This window comes from Nomascus leucogenys, chromosome 24 (assembly GCF_006542625.1).
Source record: "Nomascus leucogenys isolate Asia chromosome 24, Asia_NLE_v1, whole genome shotgun sequence".
NCBI classification, from domain to species: Eukaryota; Metazoa; Chordata; class Mammalia; order Primates; family Hylobatidae; genus Nomascus; species Nomascus leucogenys.
The window spans coordinates 21664415-21680565 of NC_044404.1; the positions used below are offsets into that span (position 1 = coordinate 21664415).

Consider the following 16151-nt stretch of genomic DNA (forward strand, 5'->3'; position numbering starts at 1 on the left):
CCGAGCGCGGCCCGGCCCGGCCCCCGCCCGGGCGGCACTTCAGCTGGCCCAGCCGGCTTCTGGCCCGCGCGCGCCCGGGTCCGGGCCCCGCAGCGCTGAGCTCCGCGCTCCGGGCTCCCGGCGGCGGCGCTGCCTGCGATGGGCTCGCCCCACGGCGGGGCCCGGAGGGGGCGGGGCGCCAGGTACGGGCCGCACGGCGCGGGGCGGGGCGGGGGCGCTGAGGCCACGCCCCCAGGGCGGCCCGGCCCGCGGCCCCGGGACACTGCGCCTGCGCGCTCCGGACCCAGCGCCAGAAGCTTTGGGTGCGTCGGGCTCCCGGGGGGGCCCCACACTCGGTTCTCCCCAGCGCGCCCCCACCTCACTTTCTCCATCTTCCCAGGCTCTGGGTACTCCGCCTCAGGGCATCAAGGACGGGGTTGGGTTACCTTGCAGAGGGCTTTTCTTGAGCACCTACTTAATGCTGGGCCCTTGGCATGTGTCGTAATCTCGTCACAGCCCAGGAGGTACAAATGTCATCTCCATTATACAGATGAGAAGCCGGTTCCAAGAGGTGAAATAGCTTGCCCGAGACCACACAGTCAGGAAGAAGTCAAAGTGGAATCCAAAGGCCTGGTGCTACTCTTTGGGGTCTCTCCCTTTTCCTCCTCCTGTCCTCCATGCTGCTTCCCATGCCTTACAGTGGCTGGCCTGCTCCGTCCTTTCCCCCGCTCTAGCTGCCCCAGATCCTGGGGGAGATGGCCACAGCACCTAGGGAGGGGCTGCCAGGCCCGTGGTATGGAGGAAAGGACCCAGGTAGATTTTGGGACATGTGGATTCTAGCTACAACTTGCTGAGTGGCCTCGAGTGAGTCCCTGCCTCCTCTCTGGTCCTCAGTTTCCCCATCTTTAAAATATAAGGACTCTGTAGGCCCTTCCAGCTGGCTCTGCAGTGTGTCCCTGGCCTGGTATAGCCACTGTACAGCAGGGACAGAGACAGGGCCTTGCTACCGCTTCCTCCAGACAGATGTTGGGAACACAGCAAATGCTTCCTGAACTGTGGCCAAGGAGACACAGCTGCTTTGGATGTGGTGGGGGCAGGGCTGCCCACCAGCTCAGAGCCATACCTCTGTTCAGCTTCCTGAAAGAGCTGCCAGCGGCTGCCCACCACCCTCCAGCCCCAGAGCCAAGGGCTCCTGGAAGGAAAGCACTGTGCGCTCCCTTTCCCCCTAGACCTGGCCTTGAATCAGGTTTGGGCCTGGAGAGCCAGCGGGAACTCTGGAGATGTGTGTTCCAGACACGGTGTAGCTTTGGTTTTAATAATTAACAACAGCAAATATTGATTTATGCAGCCACTTCCAGGCCTGAACGCTTCCGGGCACCCATCGAAATCCAGCCAGAGAAACATCCATTCCCACACTGCCCCCAGGGGAGGCGAGACCTGCTCACAGCACCGGAGATGGCTGTGTGCCAGGTGGCGTGGAAGGTGTGTGCACATATGCGTGCAGCCATGTGTGCATGCGTGTGAGACTCCACGACCGGATGTGGCTGTATATACGTGGGCATACTGTCTTTCTGTGTGTATGGGAATGCCTGGGTATGGGAATTTGTGTTTGTACATGTGTATCTCATGCATGTATACATGTGCAAGTCTCTGAATAGATTTACAGACCCGTGGCTGTGGCTGTGTGTTTTGTGTCTGTGACTATGTCCCCATATGTAGGTGTGGGTAGGCTGTGTATGTACGTGTGTGCAGGTTTCTGTATCCCCGAGTGGAGAAACCCCTGTAGGGAGGAGGGAAGGAGGGTCCTGGGTAGCTCGATGCCTGTACAAATGTGGGGCCAGAAGGGAGGAGAATGTCCCTTCTGGGTGCCCTGTCCAGCCCTGGGAATGTAATGATGCTGATAAGAGCTCAGCTTCCTAATTTCTACTTTCCAAAGTACTTTCACCCAACTGCAAACTGGCAAGGCAGGTAGAGAAGAAACTGTCACCTGTTTTACAGATGAGGAAACTGAGGCCCAGAGAGGGGTAGGGATTTGCCCACTGGCAGAGGAAGGTCACCTGCCCTTCAGATGGATGCCATCAATATTATAAATGTGCACAGAGCTAGGGGCACCGGGGGAGGGGAATGGAGAATATGTCACAGGCCTGTGTTCCCTCAGCCCAGTACTTGCTTGCTGGAGACCCCAGATGAATCATTCAGTCTCTCTAGCCCCTGGTTTCCTCTCCTGTCAAAGGAGGATGATCCACAGACTCTTGATTCTGAGGTGGGGGTGGGCTGTCGGGAAGGGGAGGTTCAGAGCCCGCTGTCTGAGCTGTGTTGGCACAAACGGAGGCTTCTAGCCAGACTGGGTGGAAGCCAGGAAGCCCGAGGGGAGGCAGCTTTTCAATAATCCGAGAAGGCCAACCCCAGGCTGTCTAGCAGGCAGGGCCCAGGGCTATGGGCTGCTGTCTCTCTCGTCTCCTGATGGGAAGACTGAGGCCCAGGGAGGGGAAGCTGTGGTCCGAGAGCACACAGCCCTTGGTGAGAACCCAGGGCTCCTCCTGAGATGCTCAGGGGAAGAGGGACTGGGAGCTTCATTCATGAACCCAGCTGTCAAGTGAGGGCTGCCATTGAGTCTCTCCCTTCCTGCCAAGCCCCGGATCCACATGCCCCAGTCTTGGGCTGTTGCCCAGACAGAGAAAACAGGAGTCAGTCTCAGGAATCTCCTGCTGCTGCTCCCAGCAGCCCCACGTGGGACCCCCATGGAGGTGGTGGTCCCACACATGGACACCATTCCTTGGCCATCTGCCCTCCCAGCCTAGGCAAGGTGCCTGGCCTTTGTTCCAGGCCAGAGCTCTCGGGAGGGAGCCTGGTGGATTTTGCCTCTGCTGTTTTCTGGCTGTGTGACCTTGGGAAGACCACTTCACTTCTCTGATCTCCTGCATCCTCAACTAGAGAATGCCTACTACCCAAGGTTTACTAAAAGGACCAGGTGGCATGATGTCTGTGGGTGTGCTTTAGAAACTGCAAAAAGTACTGCAAAAGTGAGAGCTTATCACCCCCACATCAGAGAGGCCCTAACACCAGGCCCTCTGGTCAGACAGCTTGCATCTAGTCGTGGCCCCACCACATCCAACCTGAGTGACTTTGGGCAAGTGACTGAACCTCTCTGAGCCTCAATTTTCTCATCTGCAAAATGGGACTGATTATAGTAGCTATCACATAGTTCAAGGACGAGATGAAATACTGCAAATAAAGCATTAAGCACTCACTTGGCACACAATAAGTCTCAATAAATATTAGAGGTTATTTCTGCTATTTGATGTCCTGCATACGTTGTTATCTATTGCTTTACTGGACTGTGGCTCCTTGACAGCAGGATCTGTATCAGATTGGTTTCTGGTCCCTTGGCACCCAGCACAAGGCTTGGCATGAAGCAGGTACTGGGCAAACATTTGATTTTAACGATAATGATAGAGGCTCGTTGACAGGGCTCTTGCTCTGTGCCGGATGCTGTGCCTGGGCCGCCCTGTCTGTACTTTGCAATAATCTTCACAATGACCCTGTGAAGTGGGTCCTCTCACTGCACCTGGTTTACAGATGAGGAGACTGATGGTGACGTTGATTGTGGAGATGAAGCTGGGGGGGCTGGTTTATTCCCAGATGTTTTGCTTAGATTCGCCCTAAGACCCTCCCCGCAACAGTCTACAGACCCAGGTTCAACCTTTGTGACTGCACCAGCCTCACCCAGGGCTCAGGAGTGGCAACCCCTTAGGAGCTAAACCCCATCAGCATCTGCCTGAACATTTTACCTTTGCCCAAAAGTCATTCTTGGGCCTTTCCCAGCCCTGGGCATGTGTCGGAGGTAGGGGGCAGACCATGGGCCATAGGTATGGAGGGGGACACTTACCTTAGGGTAGAGTGAAGGAGTATAGGAGGGAACTAAGTTCACTCGTGACAGGTCTAGTGCCTGAGGGAAGTGCTGGTTCTGCCCATCACTCCTCCTGGAAGAGAAAGAGTCTGAGGTCAGGGAAAGCCCCAAGCCAGGAAATCTGGGAACTCTGGGAGAGTCACTCTCAGAGCTGGGGGATGTGAGGGAGGATAGATTTCATGGAGGAGAGGGTCATGGGTTCCCCAGAGGAGGGAGGGGAGGGGCTTCATGAGCAGGCCTGCCACACAGGCTCTCCTTCCCTGGAGATCAGAGACGTGGCCAGGGTCTCTCCCCAAGCTCTCCATTAGGCCTCCAGCCAAGCAGGGACCTACTCTGAAGATGAGTAGACTGAGGCAGGGGCACTGAGGGTTGCTGTGGAGGGCGAGCTTTCTGGACTAAGCAGGGTGCCCCTGCCTCTACAATGGACCCCTCCCTGAGCCTCTGGGAATAGCTGCCTTGGCACTGAGAGGCTACCAGGGCTACCACTATTAGGAATGACAGTGACCATAACTGACACTCATTGGGCCTACTACATGCCAGGCCCTGTGCTGAGCCCTCGTTCCAGGCCTCGTTCCAGGGCATGGCCTCCTCACCACACTGGTATTCCCACTTTACGGATAGGACCCAGCTGTGCACAGAGGTCACACGGCTGGCCGGCAGCAAAGCTAGCATCTGCGTGAGACCTGCCTGACTCTAAGCCCGGACTCTCTGCCCACACCACACCCTTCCCTGAGGAAAGAAAGCAGGTCTGGCGAGGGTGAAGTCAGCTCCTGTCACCCTAAAAAGCCTGCTGAGGCCACCTCTGGGGCAGGGAGAGGAAATGCCCAGTGGTTCCCGGGATCCAGGGGACCTGGGGCTGGGCAAGCAGGCCTGGCTTCCGCTGCTGCCTCGGGCCACCCTGACGTGGCTGCACCTCTGCTCAGGTCCCATCAAGAGAGGCTGGTCCCTCGAGGGTGACTCAGATGATCGCTGGTGGCCTAAAGCAGGCTTGAGTCAGGCAGAGCCGGGGCTGCCACACCCCAAGAGGGGAAGGACCTGAAAAAGTCTGGCCCAGGAAGAAGACTGAGAAAGCTCTGAGCCTCCCTTCTTCTTCTTTTTTTTTTTTTGTGACGGAGTTTCGCTCTTGTTCCCCAGGCTGGCGTGAAAATGGCTTGATCTCAGCTCACTGCAACCTCTGCCTCCCGAGTTCGAGCGATTCTCCTGCCTCAGCCTCCTGAATAGCTAGGATTGCAGGCATGCGCCACCATGCCTGGCTAATTTTGTATTTTTAGTAGAGACGGGGTTTCTCCATGTTGGTCAGGCTGGTCTCGAACTCCCGACCTCAGGTGATCTGCCCGCCTCGGCCTCCCAAAGTGCTGAGATTACAGGTGTGAGCCACTGCACCCGGTCTGAGCCTCCCTTCTAATTCCACGCAGCCCAGCTACTCCAGCAGGAGAAATGACCCAGAGGAACCATCCACAGCCCCACTTATGCACTAGAGGCCTCTCCACCTCCCAGGAGTGATGGCATCTTACAAGAGGGGTCTGCACTGGGCAGTGCTTGACCCAAAAGGACAGATATGGTGGCAGTGGCATTTCAAGCCCGTGGCATCAGTGTGGAGGAGATAGTCTCAGACACTGACTGGCTAGGTGAGCTTGGGTTAGTGACACAGCCTCTCTCAGCCTCAGTTTCCAGAAACATTCATCGCAGAGCCTAGGCAGCTCACGGAAATTCCCTCAATGAATACTTTCACATCATTTGTTCATGGTAAACTCTGGCTCCCCAAGTTTCACTATTTGTTGAATGACTGAATGAATGAATGAAGGTTGGGAGTCACTGAAGGGTTGTGAGCAAAGGAATGTCCCTACGCACAGGTTCCCGCATATTGCAGGGTACAATGACATGGGGAGAGTCTGGAGTGGGAGGGTGGGGACTAAAGAGGGTTCCATAGAGATAGTTACAGGCAGGCTGGGTGCGATGGCTCATGCCTGTAATCCCAGCACTTTGGGAGGCCAAGGCGGGCGGATCACCTGAGGTCAGGAGTTCGAGACCAGCCTGACCAACCATGGCCAATATGGTGAAACCCCATCTCCACTAAAAAAAAAAAAAAATACAGGCGGGGCGTGGTGGCTCACGCCTGTAATCCCAGCACTTTGGGAGGCTGAGGTGGGCAGATCATGAGGTCAAGAGATCCTGAGAACATCCCGGCCAACATGGTGAAACCCCGTCTCTACTAAAAATACAAAAATTAGCTGGGCGTGGTGGCGCATGCCTATAATCCCAGCTGCTCGGGAGGCTGAGGCAGGAGAATCGCTTGAACCCAGGAGGCGGAGGTTGCAGTGAGTTGAGATTGCGCCACTGCGCTCCAGCCTGGCGACACAGCAGGACTCCATCTCAAATAAAAAAACACAAAAATTAGCTGGGTGCAGTGGTGGGCACCTATAACCCCAGCTACTCGGGAGGCTGAGGCAGGAGAATTGCTTGAACCTGGCAGGCAGAGGTTACAGTGAGCTGAGATCACACCACTGCACTCCAGCCTGGGCTCCAGAGGGAGACTCCGCCTCAGAAAAAATAAAATAAAAGGGAGGGAAGGAAGGAAGGGAGGGAGGGTGGCTTCCAGGCAATTCCACTGAGGCTCCCATGGGGACTCTTTGGTGACACCTACTATGTGACTGGGACTGTGTCAAGCATATACTCTCCCCCAACTACTGTGCAGGAAGAATTTCTCTGCATTTTCACAGATGGAGAAACTGAAGCTCAGGGAGGTGAAGCCACTTCCCCTAGCGAATGGGGGATGGAGCTGGAATTTAAAGTACATGCCCTTGAAGAAGCAGGGATCCTGCAGTGGGGCGGAGGGCAGAGGCTGCCTGGGGGTCAGGAAGTTCTGGGGTTGAAGCTGGGTAAAGCTGGAGTGCTGGGTGCGGCTGTGGCTGCCCAGTGGTGGCTGTTGCTTGTGATCAGGCTAGTCCAGCGGTGCCCTTCTGTCTTTCCCTAGGCTCATATGATAGCCATGCAGCAGTCCCTGACAAACCCCCTTCCAGAACCCTCTCTGACTCAGTCTCCCCATGTGTAGGTATCCATTTCACTCAGGATTGCTCATGTGGGTGCAGAACCAGAGTGGCCTCTGAAGGCCAGGGTGCTCTGGCTTCCACCTGGGACCCCATCCCAGGGCCCTTGGCTCTCCAGTTCCTGGTTGGCCAGAGTCCTGTCCCCCGAAGGCAACTCCACCTAAAAAGCCACTGCTGAGGCCGGAAGGGGCAGGGGAAGGGAGGGGCTCCAGGATGGGGACAGAGAAGGAAACTGGAGGCTCTGGGCACTGCCTGCCTATCCATCCCCAGACCTGAAGGGGTAGAAGAGGGACAGGAATGAGAAAGCTACGTCCTACCGGGTGTCTTGCATAATCTAATTTAATCCTCACAGCTCCCCAATGAGGCAGATGTTCAGAAACTGCCTGCTTTCCACACGAAGCTCAGAAAGGTGCGTTAACTTGCCTAAGGTCACACAAGCAATGAGGAAGGGCAGGCATTTGGACACAGGTTTGTTGACTTCAGAGCCCAGGATCTGAACTTTATAACATGTATGTCCAATCCTGTGGACTCCCCCCACAGAGCCTTACAACTTCCAGCTCAGGAACACGACCCAGCACCTCAAGTCAAGTTGGAAAGGTAATAGTAACAACAGCAACGGCAGACACAGCTGATACAGAGCTTACTATGTGCAGGCTCTGCTCTACTTTATTGTATTAACTCATTTAATTTGCATTTTTCAAAAGAGGGAACTGAGACACGGAGAGGTTAAGTAACTTGTCCAAGGTCACACACAGTAAATGAAAGTCTGAAGATTTGACTTCCCCCATCATCTGGCTGCGGTGCCCTTAACATTACACCACACTGACACTTAGTAAATAGCTGTTGGTCAATAAATACTTTTTTCTTTTCTTTTTTTTTTTGACACAGGATCTTGCTCTTGCTGCCCAGGCTGGTGTGCAGTGGCATGATCAAAGCTCACTGCAGCCTTAAACTCCTAGGCTCAAGCCATCCTCCCTCCTCAGCCTCCCAAGTTGCTGGGACTACAGGCACCACCATGCCCAGCTAATTTGAGTAGAGATGAGGTCTCTCTGTGTTACCCAGGCTGGTCTGGAACTTCTGGGCTCAAGCGATCCTCCCACCTCAGCCTCCCAAAGTGCTGCAATCGCAGGGATGAACCACTGCCCCTGGCCTTTTGTTGTTGTTAAGAAATGGGGTCTTGCTCTGTCACCCAAGCTGGAGTGCAGTGGCATGATCATGGCTCACTGCAGCCTTGAACTACTGGGCTCAAGTGATCCTTCCCCCTTGACCTCCTAGTAGCTAGGACTACAGGTGTGTGCTTGGCTAATTAAAAAATGTGTTTTTTTGTTGTTGTTGTTGAGACGGGTGTCTTGCTGTGTTGCCCAGGCTGGTCTGGAACTCCTGGCCTCAAGTGAGCCTCCCACCTTGGCCTCCCAAAGCACTAGGATTACAGGCATAAGTCACTGCACCTGGCCCCAGTAAACACTTTTGAAGCAATAAATGAAAGCCTCTTCCCTCCTCACCAGCCCTCTGCCCTTCTCTGCTCAGCCTTCCTCACCAGCGGGCCCATCGCTGCCCCACCTTTCCCAGCACCCCTCCAATCCCCTTCTTCCTCTGGCCTCTGCAGACCACCCACAATGTGGTCGTTTCCTCCCACTTCATGAACCCGAACCTCTCTGTCCCTCCCCTTCTCTCTCCTATCCCACCCTGGTCTCCTTCTGGTCTTCTCCATTCAGTTTACATCATTGAGGTCCCCCTGGTCTCTATCCCTTCTCCAAAAACCTCCCAACTCACTGGCCTGGCTCAGCTTAAAATGCTTTGCATTCCTCCTAGGCGGCAGCAGCTGCGAGGAGCCCAGAGCATACCGGGACATGGGGCACACTCCCCTCTCCTCCTTCCCCTTGCCATGACCGTGGTCACATCTGCGCAGCACCCTGGAGCTTACACTGGCATTGTCTCATTCGAGTGCCACAGCAACTTATTAAAAATCCAGATGAGGCTGTGCACAGTGGCTCACACCTGTAATCCCAGCACTTTGGGAGGCTGAGGCGGGTGGATCACCTGAGGTCAGGAGTTCGAGACCAGCCTGGCCTACGTGGCGAAACCCCGTCTCTACTAAAAATACAAAAATTAGCTGAGAGTAGTCCCACGCGCCTGTAATCCTAGCTACTTGGGAGGCTGCGGCGGGAGAATCGCTTGAACCCAGGAGGCGGAGGTTGCAGTGAGCTGAGATCACGCCATTGCACTCCAGCCTGGGCAACAAGAGCAAAACTCTGTCTCAAAAACAAAAACAAAAACAAAAACAAAAAACAAACAAACAAAAAATCCAGATGAGATATAAACCTTTTATCCAGATGAGAAAACTGAGGCTCAGAGAGGTCCATTGACAAGCCCCAGGTCGCACACCAGGAAAGGGCAGGGCTGAGGTGTGACTCCAGCCCAGCGTCCCTTCCACAGCGTGCATCCCACTGTCCTCAGCCCAGGCCCTCAGTCCCGTCACCTGGCCTCCTGCCCCAGTGACCTCCCATCACGGCCCTGGCTCCTGCAGCCACCGCCAAGCGCCTTCCCTAGGCCCAGCTCCAGCTCTGCCCTGTCTGGCCTGGACACCTGCCCGCTGCCTCCTCTGACACACGAAATGGGAGCAGCCAGAGAGGAGGTGACTCGCCCAAGGTCACATGGAAAGCTGGAGCCAACCTGGAGTCTGGGCCAGACACATTCCGGGGTCACCTTCAGCCCCTGTGTCTGTGTGGCGGCTATCTCTCCCTCTCGGGGAGAGCACCCATCTTTTCCAGGGAAAGGGTGAAGCAAGGGTGTGGGGGAAGGGCCCAGCTCCTGAGTGGGATGGGCCCGGCCGGAAGCCGCTGCTGACAGTTCCCGGGTTTCTTGGCAACTGTCACTGCACCTCCTTCCCCTCCCTTATCTCTGCATCGAGGTAACAATAATAATAGCACCATCGTGAGTGCAGCTCTTTGTACTTTTCAAAAGCCTTCTTTATCTGCTCACTCCTGGGACTCTCACCGGAACTGGAGTGGAGATAAGGCAGTCACTAGGATCCCCAGTTCCCAGAAGGGCAAACTGAGGCTTGGAGAGGTGAAAACACGACCTCAAAGTCAGCCAGTAAGGCCTTGGGCAGCAGATCAGGGATAAGAACACAGGCCTTCCACCAGTCCAGGGCGGGCAGATCTCCAGGGAGTTCCACACTCTGCAAAACAGCAGGGTCAGCCCAGGCTCAGTGGTTCATGCCTGTAATCCCAGTACTTTGGTAGGCTGAGGTGGGAGGAACACTTGAAGCCAGGGGTTCGAGACCAGCCTAGGCAGCAACGTGAGACCTCATCTTTACAAAAAAATTTAAAAACCAGCCCACTGCAGTGGCTCACACCTATAGTCTCAGGCACTCAGGAGGCTGAGGTGGGAGGATCACTTGAGCCAGAAGTTCCAGGCTACAGGGAGCCATGATGGTGCCACTGCATTCCAGCCCTGGTGACAGAGCAAGACCCCGTCTCTACAATGGAAACAGATCAACAAAACATCAAGGTCAGACCCAGGAATGGTTGGGCAGAGGGGGAGACCAAGCACAGGTGGCCAGATGCCTTCCTGGGGTGATTTTCAACTGTTAACCAGCTGGAGGGGTGGTGAGAGGGTCCTGTCTTTTTCTCTCATCTGCAAAATGAGAGATAACGTACCCACCTCATAGAGTTGCTATAAAGTGCTTGTAATTATTATTATTGGCCACTCTCCTGGAGAGCCCAGCCCTTTCAGGGCACCAGAAGTGTGGTGGGGCTGTCCTGGGTGGTGGGCTTGGCCCTTTGGCCCCCCAGAGATAGCTGCCCTGGATGGTGGTCTCCCAGTGGGTCCAGCCCCTGCTGACTCCCTCCAGCTTCAACCTCATACTCCCCTTTCCTGTCCTGCCCCAGCCGCCTGTCCTGGCTCTGTCCTAACCTCACCAGGCTGCAGGCAGCTTTCCTAACCAGCCACCGTGTTCACAGGCATCCCCCCTCTGCTGGGGGTGCCTTCTCCTGCTTTTCTGCCTAGTGAACCATTGGTGCTTTGAAATTCAACTTAACCAGGTGAAACTCTGGTGGCCAGGGCAGGTGGTACAGGACCATCGAGGCAAGAAGGCTGGGACCGGGAGCAGGGGAATGGGGATCTGGACAGGTGACAGTGCCTGGAGCAAGAGCAGGAGGAGCCCACCCTGAGGACAGCCACCCACTGCACACAGGCTGGGAGACCGGACACGGAAAGAGGGGGTGGTCTGGGAGGGCAGGGGAGGAGTTCAGGGAGCCAATGAACACAGGGCAGAGAAGAATTTCTGGTTCCGGCCAGTCCAGCACTGGTCATCAGAAGTCAGGAGAGGGAGGCCTAGGTCCAGTTCCCTGGGGTCTTCCTGGTTTCCAGGAGATCAACCTGGTTCTACCAAGTTCTACCACCCATGTGGGGTGGAGGATGAGGACAAGGGCACAGACCTCCCAGTGAGAAGGGGGCTGTGGAGGGCAACCCTGAGAGAGGCTCCTTTGGATGAGGGTTGGGGGGCTGCAAGAGCAGGGTCTCCTAGCCCTGGGCATCGGGTCTGAGGGGACTCGAATCTCCTGAAACCAGAACCAAGTGGCTGCCCCAGAACTGCCCCCTCCCGGGGTGGGGGGCCACAGAGGCCCATTGTTTTCTGAGCTCAACCAGCCAGCACTGCCCTCCCCTTGGCTTGCCCCTGTCCCTGCCAAGGTGCCAGGGAAGGTGGCCAGGGCAGCCAGTTGAGCAGGTTTCCAAAGCTAGGTCTGGGGAGGCTGGCTCCCTCTTCCCCAGCCCACCAGGAGCCTAAGCAGACAGGCACAGGCACGGGAGGCTCCTGCGTCCCCTTTCCCTGGGCACCATTGACCTCTCCCAGGACTCTAGAGGGAGCGTGGGGATGGGGTAGGGGAAGGGCAGGGGGACTGTTTGCCATGCGGGCGCTGTGATGTCATTCAATCCTTATGACAACAACCCTGACCTCAGGGTGCTATCTTCACCCATTTCAGAGATAAGGAGGCAGAGGTTTAGTGAGGTTTATGATGGGCCAAGGACCTTAACAGCTACCAAGTGACAGAGCTGGCAGGGTCCCCCTGGGGGTGTAGGTGGGGGACTCAGGCCCCAAGCTGGGCAGAGGGATGGGCAGGAAGGTGGCACATGGGGCCGCCACCCTCGCCCCATGCTGGCCGCATGCCAAGACACCCGGATCCCGGAGTTGGGTCAGGCAGAGGCCTCCTGAACAAATAACAGGTTGGCAGCCTAGAGAGGTGGTCACGGGACCGGTCCCTGCCCAGGGCACAGCACCTGGGAACCAGGCCACCCATTTACCTGCTGTCTATCCAGCATCTGTCTCCCTTGCTCAGGTGGCCCAAGCCCCACTGTGGCCAAAACCTGACCGTTCCCACTCCCCCGTGGACTTCAGTGTGGACTGACTCCTGCCCTGCACTGGGGTAAGGAGGAGGAGTGACTCTGAGACGACCCGGCCACAGGGCCTCTTCCTGCTGGGCAACAACATCATCTGCTTCCCCAGCCTGGCGCTTTACAGTTTACAAACTGCCTTTGCCATCAACCCTCTCAACAGCCTCCTGAGGAACACAGAGCACTAACGTTATCTCCATTCTGCCTGGAAGAAAACTGGAGCCTGGATGGAGATCGTGACTTCCAAGCTTCTACCCCGAAGCTCAGCCCTAGCTGCTCTGCCCCTTGCCCACGTCCACGCAGGACACAGCTCCCACTGATGGGCAAGGCTGGGCCAGGGCGACCTTCCCAGCACCCGTCAGCCCATACACAGCATTACAGCCGCCTACGCTTTCTGTCTCTCCTCACTCCCTACATTGACCTCGTTGTCCCTCCCCAGCCTCTGCAGCCCAGGGGGTCTCCCTTCTCTGAGCTCCAGGCATTCCTTTGCTCACTCACCCACTCGGTCATCCACCCACTCCCCCATCTGCCCTTCATTCCTCTGCTCAGTCATTCATTCAGAACACATGTCCTGAGGTCTGCTCTGGACCGGACAATCGTGCTGGGTGCTGGGATCAGAGTGGGGTGAACCAGGCCTCCCCAGTCTCAAAGCAGAGCCCCAGAGATACCTGCCTGGACTGTTCCTGAGGCGCCTCTGGCTTCACTGCCTAGACAGTGAGCCCCCCAGCACTGAGGCCTTGCTTAATCCTTCCCTCCCGCTCTGCACCAGCCCTAGCGGGGGCTGGGGTTGCTGTCTCATAGGCTGCAGGCCAGTCTGGTGAGCAGAAGTCCCTGCCTCTTACAACTCCCCAGGCGGGGTGACCACCCAGGCCAAGGCGAAACCCCCACGGGGATAGACAAAGTCACCATCTCCTAACCAAAGGTGACATGGAGAAGCCCTAGCTCTGCCCCTAGATCACAGTGTGTGCAGGATTAAGTCACCATAACCTCTCCAAGCCTCAGTTTCTCTACTAAAAATTGGGTCTCAGGCCGGCTCTCCCATGCTACAGAGGGCGAATGGGAGGATGAGAAAGTGGAAACTGGGTCCACCGAGGATTGGGTGGAAGCAGAGCCCTGGAGGAGGGCTTTCCCAGTGGAGGGGACCTTAGACTCTTCTAAGTCGCTTCTTTTCTCTGAGCCTCAGTTTCCTCAGCTACAAAATGGGAGAGTAACACCAACTCTGCAGGATTGTTGTGTGGAATAAATTAGGTATTATATGGACAACCCGACTAGCCTAGAGCTGAGGACACAGTAGGTGCTCAATAAATTACAGGCTCCTGCCTGGAGAGGCAGTGTAGCGTCAGTGTGGGCTCTGGAGCCAGATCCTTGAGTGCGAATCCTAACTCTGCCACATAACAGCTGTGTGACCTTGGACAAGTTACTTAACCACTATGAACCTCAGCTTCCTCATCTATAAAATGGGGATAGCAGTGCTGACCTCTGAGGGTTAAATGAGTTCATTGGTGTAAAGTGCTTAACATTCACCATGAGCATTTCTTGGTCTTCCCTTCTCTTCCTTCCTTTCTTCCTTCCTCTGTAGGTGCCTGAGGACTGAGACAAGACTCCTAGGTGGAAGTTGTGAGAAGGTAGAAACGATGGGACAAACACAGCTGCCCAAGAGTAAAGCAACCTAGGCAGGGCACGGTGGCTCATGCCTATAATCCCAGCACTCTGGGAGGCCGAGGCAGGCGGATCACCTGAGGTCGGGAGTTTGAGACCAGCCTGACCAATATGTAGAAACCCCATCTCTACTAAAAATACAAAAATTAGCCGGGTGTGGTGGCACACGCCTGTAATCCCAGCTACCTGGGAGGCTGAGGCAGGAGAATCACTTGAACCCGGGAGACGGAGGTTGCAATGAGCCAAGATCATGCCATTGCACTCCAGCCTGGGCAACAAGAGCAAAATTCCATCTCAAATGAGAAAGAAAGAAAGAAAAGAAAGAAAAGAAAGAAAGAAAGAAAGAAAGAAAGAAAGAAAGAAAGAAAGAGAGAGAAAGAAAGGAAAGAAAGAAAGAGAAAGAGAGAGAAAGAGAAAGAAAGAAAGGAAAGAAAGACAGAAAGAAGAAAAAAAAGAAAGAGAAAGGAAGAAGGAGGAGGAGGGAAAAGGAAGGAAAGAAGGAAGGAAGGAGGGAAGGAAGGAAGGAGGGAAGGAAGGAAGGGAGGGAGGGAGGGAGGGAAGGAGGGAGGAAGGGAAAGCAACCTGAGCAACCTGCCATGTAAGGTACTGAGCTCTGCATCAAGCAAAGGCAGAGTGAGCTTCTCAGAGGTGCTGCCAGGGAGATCTGAAGGTGTGGGAACGGGAGGAGTGGTGGGGGGTTTGACTAGAGGACCTCAAGGAGCCCCCCACATTTGAAATTCTTTTTTTTTTTTTTTTTTGGTGGTGGGTAGGGGCAGGGTCTCACTTTGTCGCCCAGGGTGGAGTGCAGTGGTGAGATCTCAGCTCATTCCAACTTCTGCCTCCTGGGCTCCAGTGAGCCTCCCACCCCAGCCTCCCAAGTAGCTGGGACCACAGGTGCATGCCACCACATCTGGCTAATTTTTTTTTTTTGTAGAGACAGGGTTTCACCATGTTGCCCAGGCTGGTCTGAACTCCTGGATCCAAGTGATCCACCCACCTCAGCCTCCCAAAGTGCTGGAATTACAGGAGTGAGCCACTGTACCCAGCCCCAAATCTGGAATTCTTTGCCTCTTGATGACTCTAAGATCCCTGTGACAGGGCAGAGGCAATGGAAGTTAAAATGTGCATATTCTTTGGTCCAGCAACCCCATTTCTAGGCATTTATTCTCCAGAAATATAACACAAATGCATAAAGATATATGAACAAAAAACAGTCACGAAGCAGGGTTTGCAACCGCAAACATCTGGACACCACTTCAATGTCCATTACAAGGAGATTAGTTAAATATATCAAACCATGGAATACTATACAGCAATGACAAAGGTCTTTAGTCTTGATGGAAAAGGGGGTTTGAGGCATATTGTTAAGTGAATAAAGCGGGCTGCACACAACAAAAATCTCATTTGTAAAAATTTAAAATTACATGTCAAAGTTTACATGGCTGGCCGGGAGTGGTGGTTCATGCCTGTAATCCTAGCACTTTGGGAGGCCAAGGCAGGCAGATCTCTTGAAGCCAGGAGTTCAAGACCATCCTGGGCAACATAGCAAAACCCCATCTCTATCAAAAAAAAAAAAAAACCACAAAAATTAGCCGGGTATGGTGGTGCATGCCTGTAGTCTCAGCTACTCAGGAGGCTGAGGTGGGAAGACTGATTGAGCCTGAGAGGTTGAGGCTGCAGTGGGTCAACATTGCACCACTGTACTTCAGCCTGAGTAACAGAGCAAGATCCTATTAAAAAAAAAAAAAAAAAGGCCGGGTGTGGTGGCTCACACCTATAATCTCAGCAATTCGGGAGGCCAAGTCAGGTGGATCACTTGAGGTCAGGAGTTTCAGACCAGCCTGACCAACATGGTGAAACCCCGTCTCTATTAAAAATACAAAATTAGCCAGACATGGTAGTGCACGCTTGTAATCCCAGCTACTCAAGAGGCTGAGGCAGGAGAATCGCTTGAACCCAGGAGGCAGAGGTTGCACTGAACCAAGATTGCACCACCGCACTCCAGCCTGGGCGACAGAGCAAGACTGTCTCAAAAAAAAAAAAAAAAAGAGAGAGAGAGAAAAGGGGCTGGCTGCATATGGGACCCTGAGGCCCAACAGCCCTCAGAATTTTGAGTGGGATGAAGCCCAGTTGGGCTGTGTCTGTCTGTCCATCCTCTC

General features: G+C 54.8%; 1 protein-coding gene across 14 annotated transcripts in view; it reads right to left on the reverse strand.

The window, feature by feature from the left end:
* Positions 1–16151, reverse strand: part of RAP1GAP (RAP1 GTPase activating protein) — a 73367-nt gene that overhangs the window by 26118 nt on the left and 31098 nt on the right. For all 14 annotated transcript variants that reach the window (XR_004028408.1, XR_004028407.1, XR_004028406.1 and 11 more), the window contains one exon: positions 3869–3962. Coding sequence is in view for 6 of the 14 variants with exons in the window: in XM_030805227.1 (XP_030661087.1) it covers positions 3869–3962 (94 nt within the window). In the remaining 8 variants the exon portion in view is untranslated. The remainder of the gene's footprint in view (positions 1–3868; positions 3963–16151) is intronic.